Genomic DNA, 22,204 nt, shown 5'->3' with positions numbered 1-22,204 from the left:
GGCTTGCCGATTACAGTGGCCGCGCAGTATAAGACATGAACTGCCTTCGCTCGCTCGAACTCTGGGATCGTGGGCTTGAATCCCACTCAAGACATGGATGTCTGTGTGTGTTTATTCTGTGTTTGTGCTGTTCTGTGTGTAGGTAGTGGCCTTGCGGGTGACTGATCCTTCATCCAAAGATTCCTACAAACTTTGTATAGTATTAAGAAACTCAAAAAGCGGCCAAGGTCCAACAAAAGGACTGTAGAGCCATAGGTAGACTGCATAGGATTGCTCTTCCCTTGAATTTCTTCAGCCCGAACTCCGTGTTCATTTCTCGTTTGTCACGTGTGTTCAATAGATGTTGCCCATCCCATCCTCCAAGAATTAACGGCCCTAATATTAGTAAGGCAAGCGTTTAAATTACTTTCATTCTAAAGTTATGGCAGCAGTGACTACGAAGAATACGATATTCTGGGATGTTAAAATGGACTGAACGCTATCGCTTCCCGGAAAATAGTGCCATTCAGTGTAAATTATGACGTTCTTCGTTACATAACTTCTTCCAGGTCTCTATTACTTCAGCTGCAATGGTTTCTATATCTTCCTCAGTACTTCATTTTCTGATTCCCTCAATCGATATCCTTTCTTCAGGGCGAAAGAACAGATTTCATATTGAAGAATGCCATCTTCTGGTATGTGGTGCTATGTAGATCTTGTGTGAACCAACGTTTCGTAGGAACATATCGTCTTCATCTTCAGGGAAGAAAAACCGAGAGCTGCTGCAGACACCTGCTCAAGCTGGCTCCTCGCTCGTGAATTTTTTTAACTCTGAATATGGAGATGATACTTTCCTCCGAAACGTTGGTTCGCACAAGATCTACACGGTTCCACATCCCAGAACACAACATTCATCTCAGTCACAGCCATGAACACCTCAAATCTTACAGATTTCATATTCATAGGAGATGAAATGTAGTTATATAGGCCTACTTGAAATATTACGGACAAGAAAGGTACGAGTTATGAAGCATTATGTGATTTTTTCCAATCTCATAACATTCCATCGCTCTTTGGCCAAATGCCAGTAATTATGATTCTAGAATTATTATATGATGAAGCATGTGTCTAGTAGAGTAATACTCGTAATTATAGTTTGTATAGACTGATATGTGTTTGCACACATAAACAATTAAATGTTCATGCAAAGTAAATATATCTCAACAAATAATTCATGAAAGCGAAGCATATGTTCTTTTACGTTGAAATTCATGGCGATTGTTCTTGGATTATTTGACTGAAAGTTCCCTAACCTGAGTAACAACTATTGCATTTCTGTTAATTATGATCTTTTTTTCCCCTTGGCACTACAGCCCCAGTGGGCCTAGGCCTACCTCCATGAATTTCTCCGTTCAAATTATGACCTTAGTAGGATATATTCTTACACAATCGGTAATAAATTTGCATGAACAGAATGTGCAGAGGAGGCGAGTCATTACTTTTGGTGCCGAGCAAACATGTAACACGACGAAGGTTCAGTAGTAGCATAGACTGCTTGTTGGGACGTTGTGGTCAGTTATGCTTTGCAACTACCGCAGCTCTTGAGAAGTGCGCAGATTTCTGGCAGGCTTACTTTGCTGTATATGATAGAACAGTGGAAAGCAGCAATGCAGAAGTGAGCACGTGACCTGCTTTGGAGGATATCACTGACTTACTTAGTTAAAAACAGAGGCGTTTAACGTAGCGGTCAATTAGTTCGACCTTTATTTTTAGTGGTCTAAGCAAATAATTAAATATAGTGTAGAAAAGTGCATGTATAATTTTGTAACGTGGATGGCTAGAATGTTGTTAGGTAACGGACCAGTAATACCCCTCGATCGAATAGACACGAGGTAACAATGGAAGATGTGTCTCAGAGGAGGAAAGTTATTGCTCGTTGCTAGGCAACAGCTGATCAATGAAGACGCTTGCTAAGAATAACAGGACTTATTCTTTATGTGGGCTTCCTTATGCAACAGTAGAACTGGATTTTCTGTGCGTGGTTCGTGCGAAGACTATATAACGAGAGTAACACCAGCAGTTAGTTCTAACCCGTGTGGAGGCGGAGGAGAATACCTCCACCGTGACCATTAGAGTCGTAGGAGGCGATGAAAAGGGAAGTCCCAAGGGACTCGGACCCGATAAAGACTGCGCTGGCAAGGACCAGCAGCATATACAAAAGAAAGACCCGTTCTCTCGTCAGAGAGGGCGCCCCCAAAAACAAAACCGTAACTCTCAAACGGCAATAAATATCTGGTCGTGAGCCTCAGATGTGGCTGGACACCAAGACCTACTGACTGACTAACCGACCGTCAGTCGCAATATGAGTTTGACTTTGACAGGTCAGTTTAGTTCTCGGTAGGAGACAGCTACGGGAAGTTTATAGAAGACCTGTTAAGACTTAACGTGTGAATTAAGACCTTGAGATTTGAAATTGTTTGTGTGTTATAGATGCAAAATCTTGAAAGTGTAATAACAATTTGTAGTTACGACGTGTGAAATTATCCGATAAAGTTAGATATCAAATCTGAGACCTATTATTTACTGTCGCGTTACCAGGATACACGCGACAATATTAATTAAAGATTAAATACTTTGCTACATGAGTAGTCAGATAGGCGTACTAAAAGTGAACTGTAATTAAAGACGATTGTATACGATTAAAGCTTCAAACTCTTTGAAAGATTTATGCTGTTGAATATCTTTCTCCGGACGATAACACATTTAACGATATTAAGAAGAAACATATTTTGATTGTTACATTCTAAGATTGCACCAGACTTAGGTGTATGTTCAAGTAAATGAATTATGTAAGATAAGTTCCATAGGAGCATACACTGAGGGTGTTTGAGAACAGGGTGTTGAGGAGATTATTTGGACCGAAGGGAGATATGGTGACAGGAGGTTGGAGAAAACTACTTAATGAGGAGCTTCATAACATTACTCTTCTCCAAGTATAATTAGAATGATCAAGTCAAGGACGATGGGGTGGGCATGGCATGTAGCACGAATGGGGAGACGAGGAATGCGTATAGGATATTGGTGGGGAAGCCAGAAGGAAAGAGTTCACTGGGAAGACCAAGGCGTAGGTAGGTGGACAATATTAAAATGAATCTTAGAGAGATAGGATGGGATGATTTGGATTGGATTGATATGGCTCAGGATAGGGACCAGTGAAAATCTCTTGTGAACACGGTAATGAACCTTCGGGTTCCATAAAATGCTGGGAAATTCTTGAGTAGCTGCAGATTTGGATTCTCCTCAAGAAGGGCTCAGCTCTATGGGTAATTAAGTAAGTTCCATACGAATATGCCTTCCAAGTTGTCGCATACCTCGTGAACTTGAATCTGCTCTTCCACTCCTGTCTCTTACTGGGGATTGCAGATGTTTGCGGCGCAAGTTGAAATTCCTCGGTTCAGGTTCAAATTGGTGATACCAGTTTCTAACATTCGACTACCCGGCGAGCAGGTCTAGTAAGCATTGACCTTCAATAATCGTCTTAGATCGAGAATCTGTTCAAGCTTCCTTCATCTACACCCACATAAATGTTGGCGCTATGAGAACAAGATGAGAAAGCGTGACTTTTTTTTTCCTTGGCACTAAAGCCCCAGTGGGCCTAGGCCTACCTCGATGAACTTCTCCGTTCACTTCGGTTTTTCTTGAGCTTACACATTCGGTGGACTCCTTGGACGGGTGATCAGCTCATCTCAAGGCGTCTACCTGTACACAGACACAGAGAAACGCACACACACAAACTAAACATCCATTCCCACTCAGGGAATGGATGTTTAGTTCCAAGTGAGCGAAGACAGTACATGCCTTAGACCGCTCGGCTACCGTGACCGGCGCCCTGTCCTTACATCCAAGTTTTGTGTATTATTTTTGGATTAGATAAAATACGAATTTAGATTCCTTGTATGTAAGTATAAATTTGTGTATATATACCGTATACATATATAAAGAGAGAAATGGATGCCATAGTAGTTTTTACATACTTACGCAAGTCACAATTTTGGTTTGAAATTGTGCCTAATGAAGAACAGAGAAGTAACACAGTTTTCAACCGAGAAAGAGAGAAGATATACGTAGGTATGAAGGGGATAAAGGAATGAGAGTAAAGGTGAAATATTATGCACTTTTTTCGTTGAATTTCGTCAAGAATTTTCTCAAATATATTTCTGTTTCTTTCTACGATTACCTTCGTCTGGGGCGTGCTGATTTGCATGAGAACGCCACTGAACCTGTACTGCTCCGAGAGGAACATGCTAGCCACTGAGCAGAACTTAAAATTCTCTTACAGGATGAATTATTATCATCAGCTCTCCTTAAGAAAATATGTCATTACCCACCACAGACTACTTTCACCACAGCAATTAACACGCCCTGTGCAAATGAGGCTTGAGGAATTATTGGGTGTCGCTCAGCACAAATGAAGAACGTTACAGCAGAAGAGCGAAGAGGCGAAATATCGTATATTTATATTTTTGAAAGAGTGCTTTGGAAATTTAAAAATGTGTACTGACTTAAGGTGCATTTCTTTCTGAAGCAAATCTATTATTACTAATGAAAGTTTAATTTCCCAGCCATACGGCAAAAGTACATTGAATTTTTTAGCAATGTTTTTTAAAATCCTGCAAAGACTGTTGTCGAAATTAATAATAATGTAATTAAAACACTTACAATGACCAAATTGTGTAACCTGCTGTTGCAACGCCATTTTACCTTTCCATTTTCTACGCCTATACTTTATTTGCCTTCATAACTTTTATCAATAAGACAAAATATTATTTCAGACAAAAATAACTAGAAGATAATATATTTACAACCTTCAGAGACTAGAAAAATTAATTATAAATCTTCAAATAGATTTTACATATAAAACATTTTATTGAAAAAGAAATTGATATTACCTAGCAAGTAATAATTTTGATTTTTCCATTCACCTTATCGAGTTTTGACATGGAGCTTGGGGGAGCGTTTATGTAACATATTAAAGAAGACTGATTTGTGTTTCATATAAATATCGGTATGTATTTCTACCAGCAGGAACCACAATTAAATTCTCTCTAAAACTGTTAATGCAAATTTCAGGTGTGCTGAGTGGTATACTTAGTAACTTCACAAAGGTTAATCAGTTCCGTCCAGTGTGACTAGTAAAGATATTTATTCTTTCAGTCCTTCATCTCTTATACATGTTTCGGTCTTTATAGACCATCCTCAGAGGGACATCAATACAATCGGAAGCCACTATTACAATATGTTTTTAATGCTAAAATATACATACAGTGCTGACAAAGTACAATGGGTACAAGATTTAATGTTTTAACGACTACAGCGGCTGTCTTAATATGTTAAAATATTTACAATTACTTTGTTAAAAATTTGTTGAAAGTCTTAAACCAAGTTTGTTCGTGTCCTTTTTATTATTTCTTCTCCTGAAGGAGGCCAAACGTGTACCCCCTTGTAGCTCTGTTTTTCTGGACAGAGGATGCTTTAATATGGTCCTGTAGATGTTCGAGGCGCGCTGTGTTCTTTGCAGGGTTTCTGCAGCAAGCTTCGAATAGAGCATTTTCATTTTCGACAGAAGTAGGTACAAAAAGTAAAGAATCTATCTCTGTAAGAAGCCATGCAGACCCATAGGGCTATGAAACGTCGAGGCTCCCACATTATCTAGAAAACCGACTCACAGACGGGTGTGAGGTTATCAGCCTTGCGCACCGGCCGCCCTTTACTCCCAAGGAAGATTCCTGGTACTTATTTCTGTTAATGACTAGGTTGACCCCAGGGCCATAGTGCGGCTAGAAGGATTAGGTCAATTGAAAATTCCAAATATCTCATCGGAATTCGAACCCGTGATCTTCCGGCTTGTAGCATAGTGCCTGAACCAACTACGCTACTGCGTGCCTCCCGACAGAAGTAGGAGTATACGACAAACATTTGTTAATTTGATCCTAAATGTAATTTTGTAATTACGTTCAAATTGTTCAGTAGTTGCATATCTTTACTCCTTAAATTATTCAGAAGTGTCTGCTCAAGTAATTAGAACCATTATGACCTGGTCTACTGCAGTAGCACGAAACGTGACGGTGTAATAGCAGGAACTTGAGACAGGCCTGTACACATCTGTGGGTTTCGAAAAGTGAATGCAAAATGACGTAGAACCACAGAAGAAGCTGTCGGGAGTCGAGGGTTTGAATTTATTATAAGGGAATATATTCCAGAAAACAAGAGAAACAACTTTCTGACGAGAGCTCAATTTTAACACCAACTTGAAATGAAGGAAAACTTAAGCAACGAAAGCCCGGACTAAGAAACCAAGTTGTACAGAATTACTGGTGTGAACAACTGACAAGTGAGCAGTTCTTAATTCTTTGAGATAAGTAAAGTGGCCTAATTTCTCTTTAAACTGCATTGAAACTCTGTTTCTTAAATTGACGCCTCAAAGACGTCAGATGGAGCCCAGGCCGATCATATATATGAGGTCCTCATTTCACTTCGAAGTTATAAAAATGTATGAAACTATTTAATAAATAATTTAAAAAATAAGATTTTCTTTCATCTCAATATTTCGTATGAATATCAATGAAAGGCCAAAAGTAATAAATCTACAGTTCGATTAAACGGAATTCCAGAATTTTTATTTACTTACTTTAATTTTTCAAAATTACGGAAGAGTATATTTTGGGCCCCCGAGGCGAGAGGCCTGGGTCATGACCCTGCTGGCTACTCCAGTACATGTCTGCTATGGAGTCTGGGCCTGAAGCCTTATAGCATTGTCTTAGTAAAACGTAATACTGACTGTAATTAAGCATTAGGAAAATTGAGAAAAGTAGCTTTGATACATTTAAATATATTTTATTAATGAAAAATAATTTATATATAATATATGCTGTTTGGAATGTGTTCCTTATGATAATAACATATTTACTATATACATATAGAAAGGCGGGTTTCATTCAGGATGAATTGGTCATCACTGAACGAGTAAGAATTTAATAGGGTCCCTGGTTCTGTCCTCTTCCCCTCTGCTGAGGTCCACTGGAATATCCGGCACCAGTGTCCTCGTAGCGGATCTGTGGTCTGTATCCTTCCTGGTCAGCCTCGTATTCCACGATCTGCAGCCGGCCGTCGGGCAGGAGTACTCGGTAGGAGCCTTGAGCACTTTCGTCCTGGCGACTTTCCTCTTGACTAAATTCGCTCCCACTCTCCGCGTCCTGAACTTCGTAGGAGTACTGGTAGTTAGCTGGCTCCTATTCCAAAGACAGACACAGATGTTCGGTTTAGTCTTCACACTGGTGTTGATTAGTTTTGATACTGGACATGCAGTAACACTTTATTCGTATCTATTATAGTCTTTGAAAACCGATAATACTTGATACGCAACTCTGAAGACGAATTGAGAAGCGAATGTTACAGTAGTAAGTAGGATTTAAATGGAATATTATTAAATCAAAGTATATTAGTTTCTGTCTGACAGGCATATCCGTAACTAGGATGATGCTCAGTGTTCAAACCAAAATTATTACCAAGATGTTATCAAAATTAGGTGATTCAGAAAATTGTCAACTAAATCAAAATATCCCGTTGTCAGGGCAGGTTTAGTCTGTGTGAAAACTGAACACAGTGCACTAATTTATTGACAATAATTATGAGTAAAAACTTACATACTACAGCCTTAAAGCTTAACCAAAAAAATGCCTTTCTTCGTATTGGTAAGGGAAGAATAACTGATGGGTAACTGCTTGTTCTCAGTATTCGCTAGTGAAATAATTTTCGAATGAAGTGGAATTTATGACTGCATTTATCTTACTATGAGCTATGTAAATCTTCCACTTGTGAAGGGAGTAAGAATCGTTGGTTTCTGCTACGTTAATGATTTGTTACTAATCATATTTTATTTATAAATTTGCGGCTGAGATAGTGGCATTTCGCATATACACACGTATAATACTAATAAAATTTCATTACATTTTCTGTCAGTTGTTTTACATAGCTATTAATGACTCCAAATTCTGATTAAGAAAACGCCAGAACGGTATTCAGCTCAATATTTAATATTACAGTTAGGAAATTGAGGCTACATTTTCATAACGAATATACTTTCACCTTTATAGTATGGAAATTTCTCGCATAAATACTTGACTGGCGAATAATTGCTTACAGCAAGATCGTCTTCCTGGGCACTGTATCCTCTTGAAGCAGCGTATCCAACTCCAGGGGCGTACTGTGAGCTTGGCGCATTGAATCGGCTGGAACCTGAGGGAGCACCATACTGCGTTGACAGAGAACTGGTACCCCCAAATCGGCTTGAGGCACCAGGGGCACCATATTGAGATGACAAGGAGCTAGCACCACCAAATCGGCCGGAAATTCTATTGGCACCGTGTCTGGTCGATAGAGAACTGAAACCTGAAATTCGATTTGAGGTACGAGGAGCGCTGTATGGAGTGCGCAAATCATAAGCAGCACCAGAACGACTGGCAGCATCATACTGAGCTGAAAGAGAGCCGGCAACACCGAAACGACTGGATACTCCAGGGGCACCGTACTGAGTTGATAGAAAGCCGGCACCACCAAAACGGCTCGAATCACCACGGGAATCAAATTGGGATGACAAAGCGCTAGAACCTGCAGTTGTACTTTGCTGTCTGGAAAGAGAGTTAAGATTTTCAAATCGATTTGAAGAAATGGGAGTGCCATATTGAGTCAAAGGAGCTTCACCACCGAATCGTTTGGACATGGCAACAGCTGCATACTGACTTGAAGGCACTCTGGAACCACTAAATTTGATGGAGCGTTGGGGTGTGCCGTACTGATTTGAGGGTGTTGGTGCACGGGTAAATGCATCAGGAACATTATATTGGTTAGAAGGCGCATTTACCTCTCCCAGTCTGCCTGAAGTAATGGAGGGGATACTAAATTCAGCAGATAAGTCAATACTATTTTGAGACTGGTTAGGGACTCCATATTCGGTAGGTGGAGCTGCATACTGAATAGGTCTAGGTGTACCAAATTCGGCGGGCGAACCATATAGATTTGATGGCCGAGACTGCTCATTCCTTTGCTCTACTGGAAGGTTCTGGCGACTAACTGGTGGCTCAGCCATTACGCCCACCAGAGCCGCTGCAGCGAGCATCAAAATCATCTGTAAGAAATATATTGTGTCTTTATGATTGGTTCTAGTTTTTAAGCAACACATGGTCTTAAATCGTTAATTTATATTCAAACTATTCGAGGATTTCTAAGATAAATAGTATTAGACTATTATTCGCATCTTCAAACGCACAGCAGTGAATGATGTTCAGAGTATTTCTTATCTCATTACTGACGGTGTCTCAATTGAAGAGGTTATGGTGCTTTGAATGAGAAGTAAGAATGACTATGCGGATTGAAGAAGAAGATAAATTTGTCGTACAAATTACTGCTGCAGAATTGAGCCATGATAAAGCCATGAATAACTTTGTGGTAGAAATTATTTAGCTGAAGATTAGCACTAAGTACCTTAGAGATACGACGCGAATTTGGCAACTTTAGTGTTAACTACAAAGAGATAATCAGTATTTTATTCTAGGCCAATCCCTTCTTGTGAACTTTATGTATAAATTCTTATGTACTTCGACTGCACTTTTCAATCTTAGTATGAGTTACCCCATTTGTAGTAGTTACTGGATCATCTAGCACGATATATAACTGAAAGTCACTAGCTTGAAGTAAAACGGAAATTATATTACCTTTAAAAGAAAACTGTAAAATAATCGATTTGTTTGGCTAAATTTATATTTATAAGATGGTGCTACACTAATAAATTACATGAACCCTCAACCAATACCGGAAGCAGAGAAATAGTAGCGTATAATTAGATGATCGTGTTTTTGTTTAATTTCCCACTGCTATGAATATACTTACATTATTAAATTAAATTAATTAACTAACTAATCAACTCTATTGGACAGAACATTTATTGAGAAGCTGACAGTTATTCATCAGATCAAGACATTTTCCGCCTTTAACTGAACCTGATTATTTATTTTCGTGGTTACAAGAGCACATCAACAATTCCTACCCTGATTCTGGTGAGTTCCATTTAACTCTCATGTTATATCTTTTAATGATCCATTTTAACACTGCCTTTCTATAAAAACCTATTAGTCGCTGGCTTCCCACCGCGGCGGGCCTGGTTCGATCCCGCGTCTAGTAAAGTGGGATTTGTGGTGGACAAAGTGGCGGTAGGGTAGGTTTTCTCCGAGTATTTCGGTTTCCCCTGCCAATCTTCATTCCACCAAATTCTCCATCATCATAATCTCCCGGGGCAAGCTGCAATAGGTCAATCAATGGCCGCCGTGCCGAGTGGACCCAGTTGGACTCCACCCCCCACTAAGAGATTTAAAAAAAATAATTCTATAAATACCTAGGTGTCCACAGTAGTCATTCTTCCTCCTGTTATCCGATTCATATACAATATGCTCGTTTCACATTCCATGCGTGTGACGTGCTCTGCCCACCTTATATTCTTCTAATTGGTTTCCCTAATAAAATTTGATGAGGAGTGAAAATTATTAAGTTTCATGTTACGCAGTCTTATTCAGGTCCCTGCTATTTCATCCTCCTTAGATCCAAATAATTTCTTGGACCCCATTCGCGGAATATAACAGAAACGGGTTTCTCATAATTTAAAGCAATTGCTTCTTCAAGAACTGTTCGGATAATGTATCTAGACTGCCCCTCAGGTTGCCTTTGTAAGTCTAGTCTTGATGTTCCTTGTCTTAACTAAGTAGTAGCCTAATGCGAAACTATTTTTCGCTCCCCACTTCTATGATATTTGCAAATAATACTGAAACGCAGTCCGGAACTTTTCACATAATGTTACGAGACGTTTTGTTTTGTGCTCATAACTTAATTAGTAGCATACGTGCTTGAAGTTGCTTCTTTTGGAAACAATACTACTTTTCTTTATTAATTTAATATTAATATTTTCTGGATATAAACATTCTTACGGGCAGTAGATCAACTGTTTTATCTAGTTCCCTTGATGAGTAGGTTCATGATAGCATACTTATGTCTCAGAGTATTTTTTAAAGATTTCTGGCACTTGAAGACATATTCAAGAATTATCAGAATCCTAACACCCTAACATCGAAAATGTAGCACAAAATGTCAAAGAAAACGAATTCTGTCCTCCCTTAAGTATATTGTCCTTCCTTTACAGGGGACTTGTATACCAGAAAATCAAAATGAATAGCAAAAGGAAAATACTACAATTATGTAGCTAATGATCTGCTGCGTCGTTAGTAGTCCTTACCTTATCCATACAAATATTGTTCTCTCTGTCGCAGGAGATCTTTGGTAATGAATGAAATTAAGGGCCGTGCGTGTTCTTTTATACCTCATCGGTTCGGATGTCATGACCCTGGATGTCCCCGGGAGAGTATGATATGTCTCAAGCGGATTAGAATGTAGGCCTAAGTTCTGGGCTGTGGTTGGTTGCTTTTTATGTACCTAGCATGTCGGCATGGCTGCGCACTATGAATAGTTCGGTTTTGCATCACAGATGCTTCATAAAGCAATTCCATCCCACCACCGAAGCGCATGCGTAAGGCGTAAGGTTTTCACATGCTCGTTGTGTGTAAGTGCCCTTGATGTTCGCTTCTTTAAGCAAGTAGACTGGTAAGCCATAGCTTACGTGCACGATTATGCAATGACCCGTCGATATCTTTGTGATCTAATTCTCATACGCAGCTTATGGTCGTTTATATGTTCAAAGAGATTTGATTTCATACCACGTCGTGAATCCTCCGTTGATTATTTGATGTCTCTGTTTACTTATACAGCAGGTGTAGGAAAGATGAATGCAGTACTAAATATTGCAATCGCTTGTAGGATTTAATCTATTAACCTAGAAAATTAAAGTTAGTGCGATTCGTGAATTTCTCTTTTAAACAAATAACCAGTATTTGCAGGCGCATGTGCCTTTCAAGTGCAAAGGTTGTAAGAGGCAAATGAGATGAGAAGAAAGTCGTACATGGGTAGTGGGTAAGGATCTGAAAGGGGTAGGTAGTGTTATGCGTTGAGGAACTTATTCCAGCATCAGTTTTCTGCGACTTAGAAAATCTAAATAAAATCCTAACAGGTAGCATATAATCCGATGAAATTCCATGGATCTATGCAGTTATTCGGCCCATAAAAAAATCTCTGGAATCCGAAATTTCGACATTGACTCCATTCTGAGCAATGCTTCTAGTCCGTCTCACCTTTCCCAATGTCGTTTCTCTTCAAGTATTAGTACAGATGCCGATCACGTGATGGCGCTGTGCAGGTAGCATATGGATAGCGAATTCGAATACCCAGTCACTCAGTCCTGCTTATACTTAAACAAAGGATATCAGAATTAAACATCACGCCAGTTATAAATTCTGAATAATGTATGACCAAAGCTCCATAAGATTTAGACACTTGCAGGTAAAGGCCTTACAATGAGCCAAACCTGCGTCTACCGAATATCCTAAACTTTAGTACCTTCAGAATTATTTCTGACTCGAAACAGAAGAGAAGGGCTGGGTCTAAGTTCTGGCAGCCGAGGAATAGAGTAAAGTAAAAACGTAAGTAAAGGTATCTCTGTAACAGGCCGTGGATGTCCATAGGGTTGTGAGATGTTGAGGTTCTCACATTTCCTAGACAATCGGCTCATAGATGGCGGTAAAGTTGTCAGCCTTACGCGCAGGTGGGCCTTTACCTCCAAGAATATTCCTGGTACTCATTTCTTTTAGAGGCTGAGTCGACCCCAGGGCCATAGTGTAGCTAGAAGGATTATGTGAATTGACTGAATCATCATATGAAGGACGTTAATTCATATTACTTCTAGAGGAAGTTCACGGTTTCAGCATGATAAATATTAATAATAATGAATTATGAAGAGAATATGAAATATTACTAATTTGTTTTATTCACGAATTCACTGTATAGCTTCTAAATATTTATGCACAATTGATGCAATTAGAAACACAGGTACGTAAGATATTAGGTTGCTTTGTGGGTTCCTTAAGTCGTATTGGAGAAATGAAGAAACCGTTTTGGAGGAATCCATTTGCAACTCATTTCAACAATCAACAATTATTAACTTTCTAATTACCGCATAACAAACAGTGTATTCAACTTTATAACCTTGTATTCTTGAAGTAGAAGAATAATGCCCTCATAAATAAACAAAGAACTGTTTCGAACGTCGTGATTGATTAACAATTTGCTAGGATTTAGGAAGGACCTATGTTCGATTTTACGCAAGGAGGCAGGCCAATGTATGTGATCCTGAACACTTTGTGGCAGCTGTTGAGATGATATCCTACAGCGATGCTCTTCTACTTCAGTATCCTGTCCAGTTCATCACACTCTTCCTTCGAACTCTAAATAGCTAATGTTGTTGAGAAAGTATCGTTAAATGTAGACGCCTTTGTTTTTTTCCATCTTAGTTAGTTAGTTATTGGAGAGGGTGAGTTTCCCCATGCACTTAGCCCAGTATTGGTCCATTGTGCTTCCCTCTATGATATTCTATCAGTCTCTATACCCTACCGATATTGGTGCGTACCATCAGTCCCGACCGAGCCAGCGAGTTCGGCCTCTACTGGCTTGGCGGTATCTATAATGCTTCCCCCATCTATCAGAGATGTTAGAGACTACTGTTGGGCGAGAAACGTCCTTGAATTTGGCTCAGTGACCTCCTTTGGAGATATGAGGTTCTTTTACGTGCTGTAAAGCTACGACACATAGCCCTTAAAAATTCGACGACCTCCGCCGGGTTTGAAACCGCGTACCACGAGTCATGAGGTGGGAACGTTACCTCTAGACTACGGAGGCCGCTTTTGTTTCCATCTTGAACTGTGTCGATTTGTTGTTGTTGTACTTGTGTTGACAGAGGAACATCCTCCTACTGCGCTGTAGGAATTACAGTTCCGCAAGAGGAACGATGGATACGTGTTTTAGGAGTATATTCAGAAGTAATTCCTTACACAATAAGAAAGAAGTACATTCAAAAGAAATGCCCCCATGCATTGTCATCGCTGCAGATAGATTTAGTAGATCAGCGGGTTTGTCGTTTCTTTGAAAAAAATTATGGTACTTGATAGATATATAAATGACCTAATATATCATTTTGTCTGTTTACCTTTCTTTTCCGAAAATACCGGATGTTCATTAATACGATAAAATTTACAAGTCGTAGGATTTGTGGTTCTCACAGCAGTGGCTATGAACTGGTCTATCTTCTGAGATATAGCGCCATGTATTTCGTTGAAAGTAAACCGACGTTTCGGAGGAATATATCGCCTCGCCGGTTGACTTTTAACGGACTACACGGCGTTATATTTCAGAAGATAGAACTCTTAATTTACAAGTCTTTTGCAAGAGTTGTAGTTTTTTAAGTGGGTAGATTTTTGTTTTTCTTTTCTGAAATTTATCATCCCATATTTATAGCGATGTTTATGATTACTGTAAAGGGGAGATGTTTGTGAATTCATGAAATAATAATAATGAATTATTTGTAAGTAATATCCTATAATAGGTTAATATTTAATTTAGGATAACGTTGAAAGTGCTATTATGTTCATATTTGGATTTGTTATATAAATGAATACTGAATACATGCACATATCTTACATAAATACGAGGTGCATGTTATTAGGTCGGAGTACACGAGAAAACATCTTTAGCGTTCCTGATGATTTTTGCTTCACGAAACACAAATTCATGAAGTAATACATTTCTGTGATAGTTTATTTGGCCTCAAAGTGATGGATTTCATTATTTCATATTGTGACATGTCTGCTGAAAGTCGGAATGGAAGAACGAGAGAAGATATTCGTTGCTAAACAATGACTCTGTAAACACATTTTTAGGGCAACCATATCACGTAGCGGCTGCAACGGATACAAATGCAACAATAGAAGGACGCTTGAAGGCAGTATTTCTTATGCGGTCTACGCATAGGTTATGCAAGGAAAAGTAATTGGAACCAGAACGACTATATACGCGACAGACCGCAAAGAGGGTTATGTTCTCAGAAAGCTGCAAAGAGATCTCAGTGCTATTGAGACTTGGTGTGAGCGCTGTAACATAAAACTCAATACCTCACTTCCTGCAAGGTTGGCAACAAGCTCATCAGAAACTGATATTCGCTATCCTGCTTCATTTGAGAACTCCTTTCGAAGTAGCTAAACTTTTTAGATTCTATTTCCAAGAATTTATCGTAATTAATTCTTTTCTTTCATTTCTTTAGCGGACTTTTGAAATGTTTATTTTGTGCCGGAGACGTATCTACAGGTGCATCATTCTCCATATCTGATTGAAAATCTGGAATAGAAAATGCTTCATTCGATTCACTTTGTGTTGTATTATTATCAGTGCCTGTCTCGATACAGCCTTCCGAAACGACAGGAACACTACTCGACGTATTACTCCGTTGAACAGTATCAGTTAAACATCGCAGGTGGTTGAAGAAAGGCAATTTAGGCTCAGCTGACCTGTCTCCGGCACCACCAGATCTTTTGAAGTTGTATTTCTTCAGTTCCTTCCTGAACCTGTTCCTCAGTCCCCTCCATCTCTTTTTAACGTCCTCAACTGAAATACTAACAGAAATACCGGAAATAATACTTGCATACCCCAAACAACTGATAAAATTACAAGAAGTATGTTATTCTGTTCAGGTATCTAGCAACTGGATCGTCGTTCAAAACGCTGGGGTACTCCTTTCGAATGTCAGATGTAACCGTTGGGAGAATTATTCACGAAACGTGTAAACTGATATGGGAATCGTTACACAATGAACACATGCCATTTCGTTCGGAAGAACAAGTAGATCGCATAGCCGCTGCATTTTGTAAGAAAGGGATATTTCCAAATTGTGTGAGAATCATAGACGGAAAACATATTCGAATTAAATGCCCACAACATTCTGGTAGTATGTTCTTCAACTACAAGAAATATTTTTCTGTCGTATTGCAAGCAGTGGTAGGAGCCGACTACAGGTTCATCTGTGTCGACATCGGAGCCTATGGAAAGCAGAGTGATAGTGGTATCTTTGGTCACTCCAGCTCGAAAATGGCGCCCTTATGGTCCCATAAGTACCTTCTTTCTTTAACGAGGAGAACTAACTTCTCGACATTCACTGTACAGCAGCGCAGCTGCTCGTCCGAAAAATCCAAACTAATCTGAACAGTGTCGGTACCAATGGACGCGGTCCAACTTGATCTATTAGCGGGTTCGGATCGTTCGGTCGTTTTCATGCGTGTTCGGACGAATCCCACATCGCAGGTGTTCGCATGTTTCCGCGTTCAGTGGACGAGAGTCCTTAGTGTTATCTTCTTTGAATTTGTTGCTAAGGAAGGTCAGTGCACAACACAAAAATATTCCTTTTGACATTGGACAGAGCAAACACGTGGAGACACAAGCTTCAGTTGAGTCCTCTTGGAAGTGAAATAACGTTCTTGTGTATGTATTTAGTGGAACAGGCAAGAAAACTCAAGCTGTCAGTGATCCAAACTAAACTTCAAGCCATGCAGTATGGTGAAGCGAAGACTAACTCCAGGTATTCTCAATCTCTGTGATAGGTGGAAAAAATAGTTCGCTTCATTCTCCGATGACTTTTCTGGTGGATGTGCTTCAAATCCCGTCTGAATGCTTTGGGAAAGAGAGAACTCTCCGCTGCCTGGAATCTAACCTCGACTTCTCGGTCGTGCAGCTCGTAACCTAGTCACTACAGTGACTGAGCTGTCCCGGCTATTTAATTGAACAGCCCCTCGATTATGTGATCGAGACATATAACGTTCACCTATCATTTTAAATCCCCTTTCCGTCAAAATTATTTCGCAACTTCATGATGCATGAAGAAAAATCAGTGCCTGAACACGTTTCATACTATGTGACATTTAAGGTTATTACAGTGGTGAGTGTGCAGTTAATATCTTGTGTGATAAAAGCTGCTCCATATTTACACAGCACCACAACTCAGAATACAGTAATCTTCAGGCTTTCATTCTATTTATCAGAAGACCCTAAACCTCAAAATCATTACCTATATCTATAGTCCTGTCTTAGTCCTACAGGGACTACCTAAATACTGTGGCATATTTGATCAAAGCAAGAACTGTGGAGCCAGAGAAACAGCCGTTGCTAGCGAATGGCTCTGAAACATTCCGTTCTAGGCAACTGTAGCGAAACTGACAACGGAATGACGTCCATTGCTACGCAGCAGGTTCTTAATAAGCAAGAATATATGGCCACTACTAGGGAACGGCTCGGTAAACACTTTCCTGCGACAACGGATACGAATGCAACAGAGGAACTGTGTTTTCTACGCGGTCTGTGCCGAAGAGTTATAAGAAGATAGTTGAGACAATCAAGTCAGTTCTGTACGGGAGTCTGTGAAGAAAAGGGATAGTTCGAAGGGATTCGCCGTTCAGGGAGGACTTGAGCCCGGAATCAGGGGGCTAGCCATTGTTATAAGGTATTACACGGTAACTATTAGTGAAATCGCTGCGAGCTGGAAAAGACTTAGCGTGATTTTATAAAGTGTGGAAATATCGATAGCGTCTTATTTATTTGTAGTTACGACCTGTAAGTGGTCGATAAATCCAATATCTAATACAAACCCCATCTATAGTCATTCCAGAATACGTGATAATACGTATGGAATTTTATTGCCCGTATGTCTCCTAGCTCTCTTAATTTTGTGCCTCTTCTTGATCCATCTGCATGCTCAGTCTGTCAGTCCCGTGCATATATATTGTGTTCAAATCCTCGTCCACACACTTGATCAGCCTCTCAAGTGAATTAAGTAGTGGATTCCCCTTTTAACATCTTCATGAATTTTATACAACCTCGAATTAAGTAGTTTATGTTTATCTTTCGCTTTATGCGGTAAATACATCGCATTTAAATGCGATAAAAATTAAATTAAATGCATTTTGTACTGTAATTATCTGTTTTATTATTTAAAACACGTCAGAATTCCGTGAAAACATTTGTATTGTCTGTCATCAAATTCGTATTAGAGGCCCATTTGCTTCGTTATTTTCCAGCACCGTCTTATTTCCCTGAGCATAAGCACTCGTCCGATCAACTTGTATAGTTCCAAAAGGGAAGAATTAACACGTTTATCGTAGATGCGTTTCCGTGGTTGTATGAGTAGACAGAAATATTAGGTTTGTGATGATGACGGTAATTACGTCCCCATCACGTCATCAGTCTCAATTCGAAGTTTTGTTCACACTACCACGTATCTCAAAGCGTTTGTGCTTTGAAGACATAACAAGTGATTTTACATTTGAAACATGCTATCACAAGTTTCCATCTGACAGTTGTCCAAAAAAAACTACGTGCCCTGTAGTCCGCAAGCGAACTGTACCGACCGAGCGACCGCCGCTTGTCGGCGAAGTTAGTGTCAACTTCTGCGGATAGAGAGTGTCACGTGGTCAGCGCAATGGCTCCCCACGGCCGTTAATCTTGGTTTTCTAGACCGGAGCCGCTGTTTCCTTGAAATAGCTTCTCAGTTATCCTCACGAGGCTAAGTGGACTCCGTTCCAGACCAACTACTTCTCAGAAAATATGGTAAGGCCGAGAATCGATCCCGGGACCTGTGGATCTATAGGCAGGAAGTCTGACCACTAGACCACATAGGCGGTCTTACTGACTGTTCTCCGAAAAGAAGACATCTAAAAAAAGGTCCAATATATCGCTACCGGGAACTTTCGTCACAGTGGTTGTTCCTGTGCACTGGAAGCATGGGTGGATCGTTGTGTGCCGAATCCTAACATGGTAATATTACGTTAACTGTACCACATTTAATTGGATTCCAATTGTCTAGGAATTATAACAAGTTATAAAACACAGAAGATGTTGGAAATGAGTACAGGAATACTGAGTTTAAAATCAAATTTTAACATACATATTTCAAAGGAAATCTTCTGATTTCTGTGCCGTCAGTTGTTGCACGTTTTCGGAAACGATCTTACATTGGCTCCGAGTCTGTATATACAGTGTCTTTCGTTCAAACCTCTCACATTTTAATTAATCATTTCGAACAAATTGTGGTACATTATGGATTATAATTAACACTAGATGAAAGAAAAACTGAAATTTTTTCTTTCCGTTTTCCTTCGGTGAAGCTACAGTATCTGGCCGCATATACCTTGACATGTTAGAACAGTTCCTGTATCCCCAGGCAGCCGATCTGCAGCCTAACATAGTCTTCCAACAAGCTGGAGCCCCACCACACAGGGGTCTGCATGTTCGGAGGTTCCTCAGTGCCACCTTCCAAGATCGCTGGATTGGACGTGGCGGATCAATTCGGTGGCCACCACGTTCAGCGGACCTCACTCCGCTCGATTTCTTCCTCTGGGGTTACGTGAAGGATCGTGTGTTCGTGCCTCCAGTGAATGACCTCAGAGATTTACGAGCCCGCATCCGTGAAACTATTGCTACTGTACCAGTGGACATGTTGGAAAAAACGTGGCAAGAAAATGAATATAGATTTGATATTGTTCGTGCTACAAATGGTGCATATGTAGAGGTTTATTAGTGTGTGAAATAATTTTTTTTTAGTTCTTGTATTTCCTGTAGCTTCATTTTCCTACCATTCATACTTTCTGTTCTAAGATCTGATAAAATGTGGGCGGTTTGAATGGAATACCCTATATATATGTGTTGAACAAATCACTGTGAGATAAAATTTGTACTCTGCACCTTCAGCGATTCGCGCATAGTGTCCGCTTGGTATCTGTCGTTCAGTGTAGAATTTGAAATTTTTACGATATAAATTTCTTCACAAGAATATATATATACTTTTTTACTAATACTATCATTCAAATACTTAAACGTGTTCCAATCGAGTAGCAGGAATTTTAAATGAACAAACTGCATGGAGTAATATCCTCCCTGAAGTCCAGTGGTCGGTAAGCTGGTGAAGAAATTTATCGGCCCTCTTGAGGATCTAGAACCTTCTGTTTTTCGCTTCTTATTTTTCAATGCTATGTACACGTTATATTTCAGACATTCGTGCGATAGAAGTTTGTTCCATTTGAGTAGGCAGGATGACGGTATCGTTATGAGCATCTGTTGACTTTATTGCCATATGTTTATGAGTTCTTGTTACGTGAGGAAAGCAGTAAAAACCTATATAAGAGTTAATGGGTTTGTGTCAACGGTTCTGTGTTAATAAAATTTACATATGCAAGGATATAAATTGCACGTACATGTGTGCTCTGTACAAGATAATAACATGCAACGTTTCTAACTTTATATATTATGCCTACTGCGTACCTCCTCTTCATAAATTATGTAATGAATGTTTTATTTACATATGCCTCCTGGCATTTATAAAACTCCATAATCTGCGTTCCGACAAGTTTATCCCGTAAGCAAAGCGATAAAGACATTTCACAGAACCAACATTTTATTACACGTATAAGCTGGCAGTAGAAGCATACAAAGCCCACCGATTGAATTCCATAGTAAATTTAGAATTTTGACACTAAAAAAAAATAAAACTACTTTATTTGCCCAGGTAAATCGAGCATTGGCTTAATATAAAGTATTTTCGTTTTGAAGCAATCTATTCCATAGTTTAAGAGTAAAATGTACCTCTTCAGTAATTGTCAGGCATAATCGGTTCAACAGATTTCGTTCATGTTTAGGTCAGTCTTGTTAAACATTTAGATTGAAGACGTATAATCATCTAATTTGAAATGGAGAGTTTAAAAATTAAGGGTGATTTACGTGACACAACTAACGCCCATTTTACATGGTCTTAAGTACAACTTGGTATATAAATTGACAGTTTTCTGAGGACATACCTAGAATCTGTAAGATAAAATGTAAAATTCTCCCCATGCTTATCTAATTAAGCACTCCGCCATAAAGGCGTATGGAGGTGTGGATGCATAAATCATCTTTTCTTGACCTCTGCACTAGACGGATGTGCGTGCTTATCTCTAAACGCCTACCGCTTCACCCCCGGGAAAATAGCCCCCCTTATGCATTAGATAGGAGACTGTGTGAGTCCCAGAACCGGTACGGACGACGTTGAGAAAAAATCTTTAAACTGACGGGACTCGAACTCTGACCCCTCTTTCGTCTAGCCCGTAACAGCAGCTATATAAACTGCGCTATCCAGCATCTTGCAGGTTCGAAAATGCGAGGGAATATCTGTAGAAAGTTTGTTCTCCTTTGTTTCAATCTGACATTAAGTTTTCTCTGTCTTTTGTATTGAGAGAATAGGGAGTACCACATTACTTAAAAGTTATATCCTTGTAATCTTTCTGTGAATGGGTCCTAGAAAGGAAGTCCCTCAACAGTAGATGTACAAGCTAAGTAACACACATCTACGTATCTGTTCCAAATCGTCGCATATAGCACGAATGCTATTCAACACCGAGCTAATACGGGGAAGAAGGGACTACACCCTTATAGCGCGTTTGATTCAGACTACGTTTTACCTAATTTTAATTTCACTTCACTATTTTTTTTCCCTTGCCACTACAGCCCCTGTGAGCCTAGGCCTACCTCCATGAACCTTATACATAATCTGTACCGAAGCAATGAGTTCTTCGCAAAACTAAAATTATATAACAATAATAATGACATTGTACATCTATCGAACTAGAAACCTATGGAACAAGAAGGTCGACTCTATGACCTGTGCTCACAGCGCCTTAGTGTAGTAGCTAAACTCTTTAACAGAATATGACTTGCAAATTAACGAATACCTTATTGTGAACGGCGCATACCTGCTACCAGCGTTTTTTCAAACTGTCGTTATTTCATCGAGTGCAGAGTCCAGCAGCTGTGTCCTCTTGGGTCACTACATGAGGTGAAACGTTCCGATATGAGCGTGCCTGGACCCCGGAACAGATCAACGTGTTGTGATAGTGCGGCCACACTCAGGCTGTCACATGATACAGTACTGCAGACTTTTTAACCGGACAATGTCAGTATAGTACCGGGGCTTCATTATGGCCAAGTGATTCAACAGCTGACACACGGACAGCACGAAGTCGGTGGTGTTGGCTAAATGTAATCGTGTGACCTGTGAGATTTCTTAAACAGGCCTCAATGCAGTGAATTTACGTGTGCTGCCACTTCGTAAATCCACTCGCAGCTGGTGAGGTATATTTGGGGGTTCGGAAGGATTAGGCCTTGTAGC

At 39.7% G+C, this 22,204-nt stretch overlaps 1 protein-coding gene across 1 annotated transcript; it reads right to left on the bottom strand.

The window, feature by feature from the left end:
- Positions 1 to 6,857: 6,857 nt before the first annotated feature.
- Positions 6,858 to 11,345, bottom strand: LOC111873193 (pro-resilin). The gene is made up of 3 exons (XM_023867707.2): positions 11,318 to 11,345; positions 8,180 to 9,163; positions 6,858 to 7,268 (listed from the first exon to the last, which is right to left on the bottom strand). The coding sequence occupies exons 1-3, from the start codon at positions 11,324 to 11,326 to the stop codon at positions 7,011 to 7,013; spliced, it is 1,251 nt and encodes a 416-aa protein (XP_023723475.2). The 5' UTR covers positions 11,327 to 11,345; the 3' UTR covers positions 6,858 to 7,010.
- Between the last annotated feature and the right edge of the window lie 10,859 nt (positions 11,346 to 22,204).

This window comes from Cryptotermes secundus, unplaced genomic scaffold (assembly GCF_002891405.2).
Source record: "Cryptotermes secundus unplaced genomic scaffold, Csec_1.0 scaffold540, whole genome shotgun sequence".
In the NCBI taxonomy this organism is placed as follows: Eukaryota; Metazoa; Arthropoda; class Insecta; order Blattodea; family Kalotermitidae; genus Cryptotermes; species Cryptotermes secundus.
Note: the sequence above shows the minus strand (reverse complement) of the source record. Positions and strands in the feature narration are given on the sequence as shown.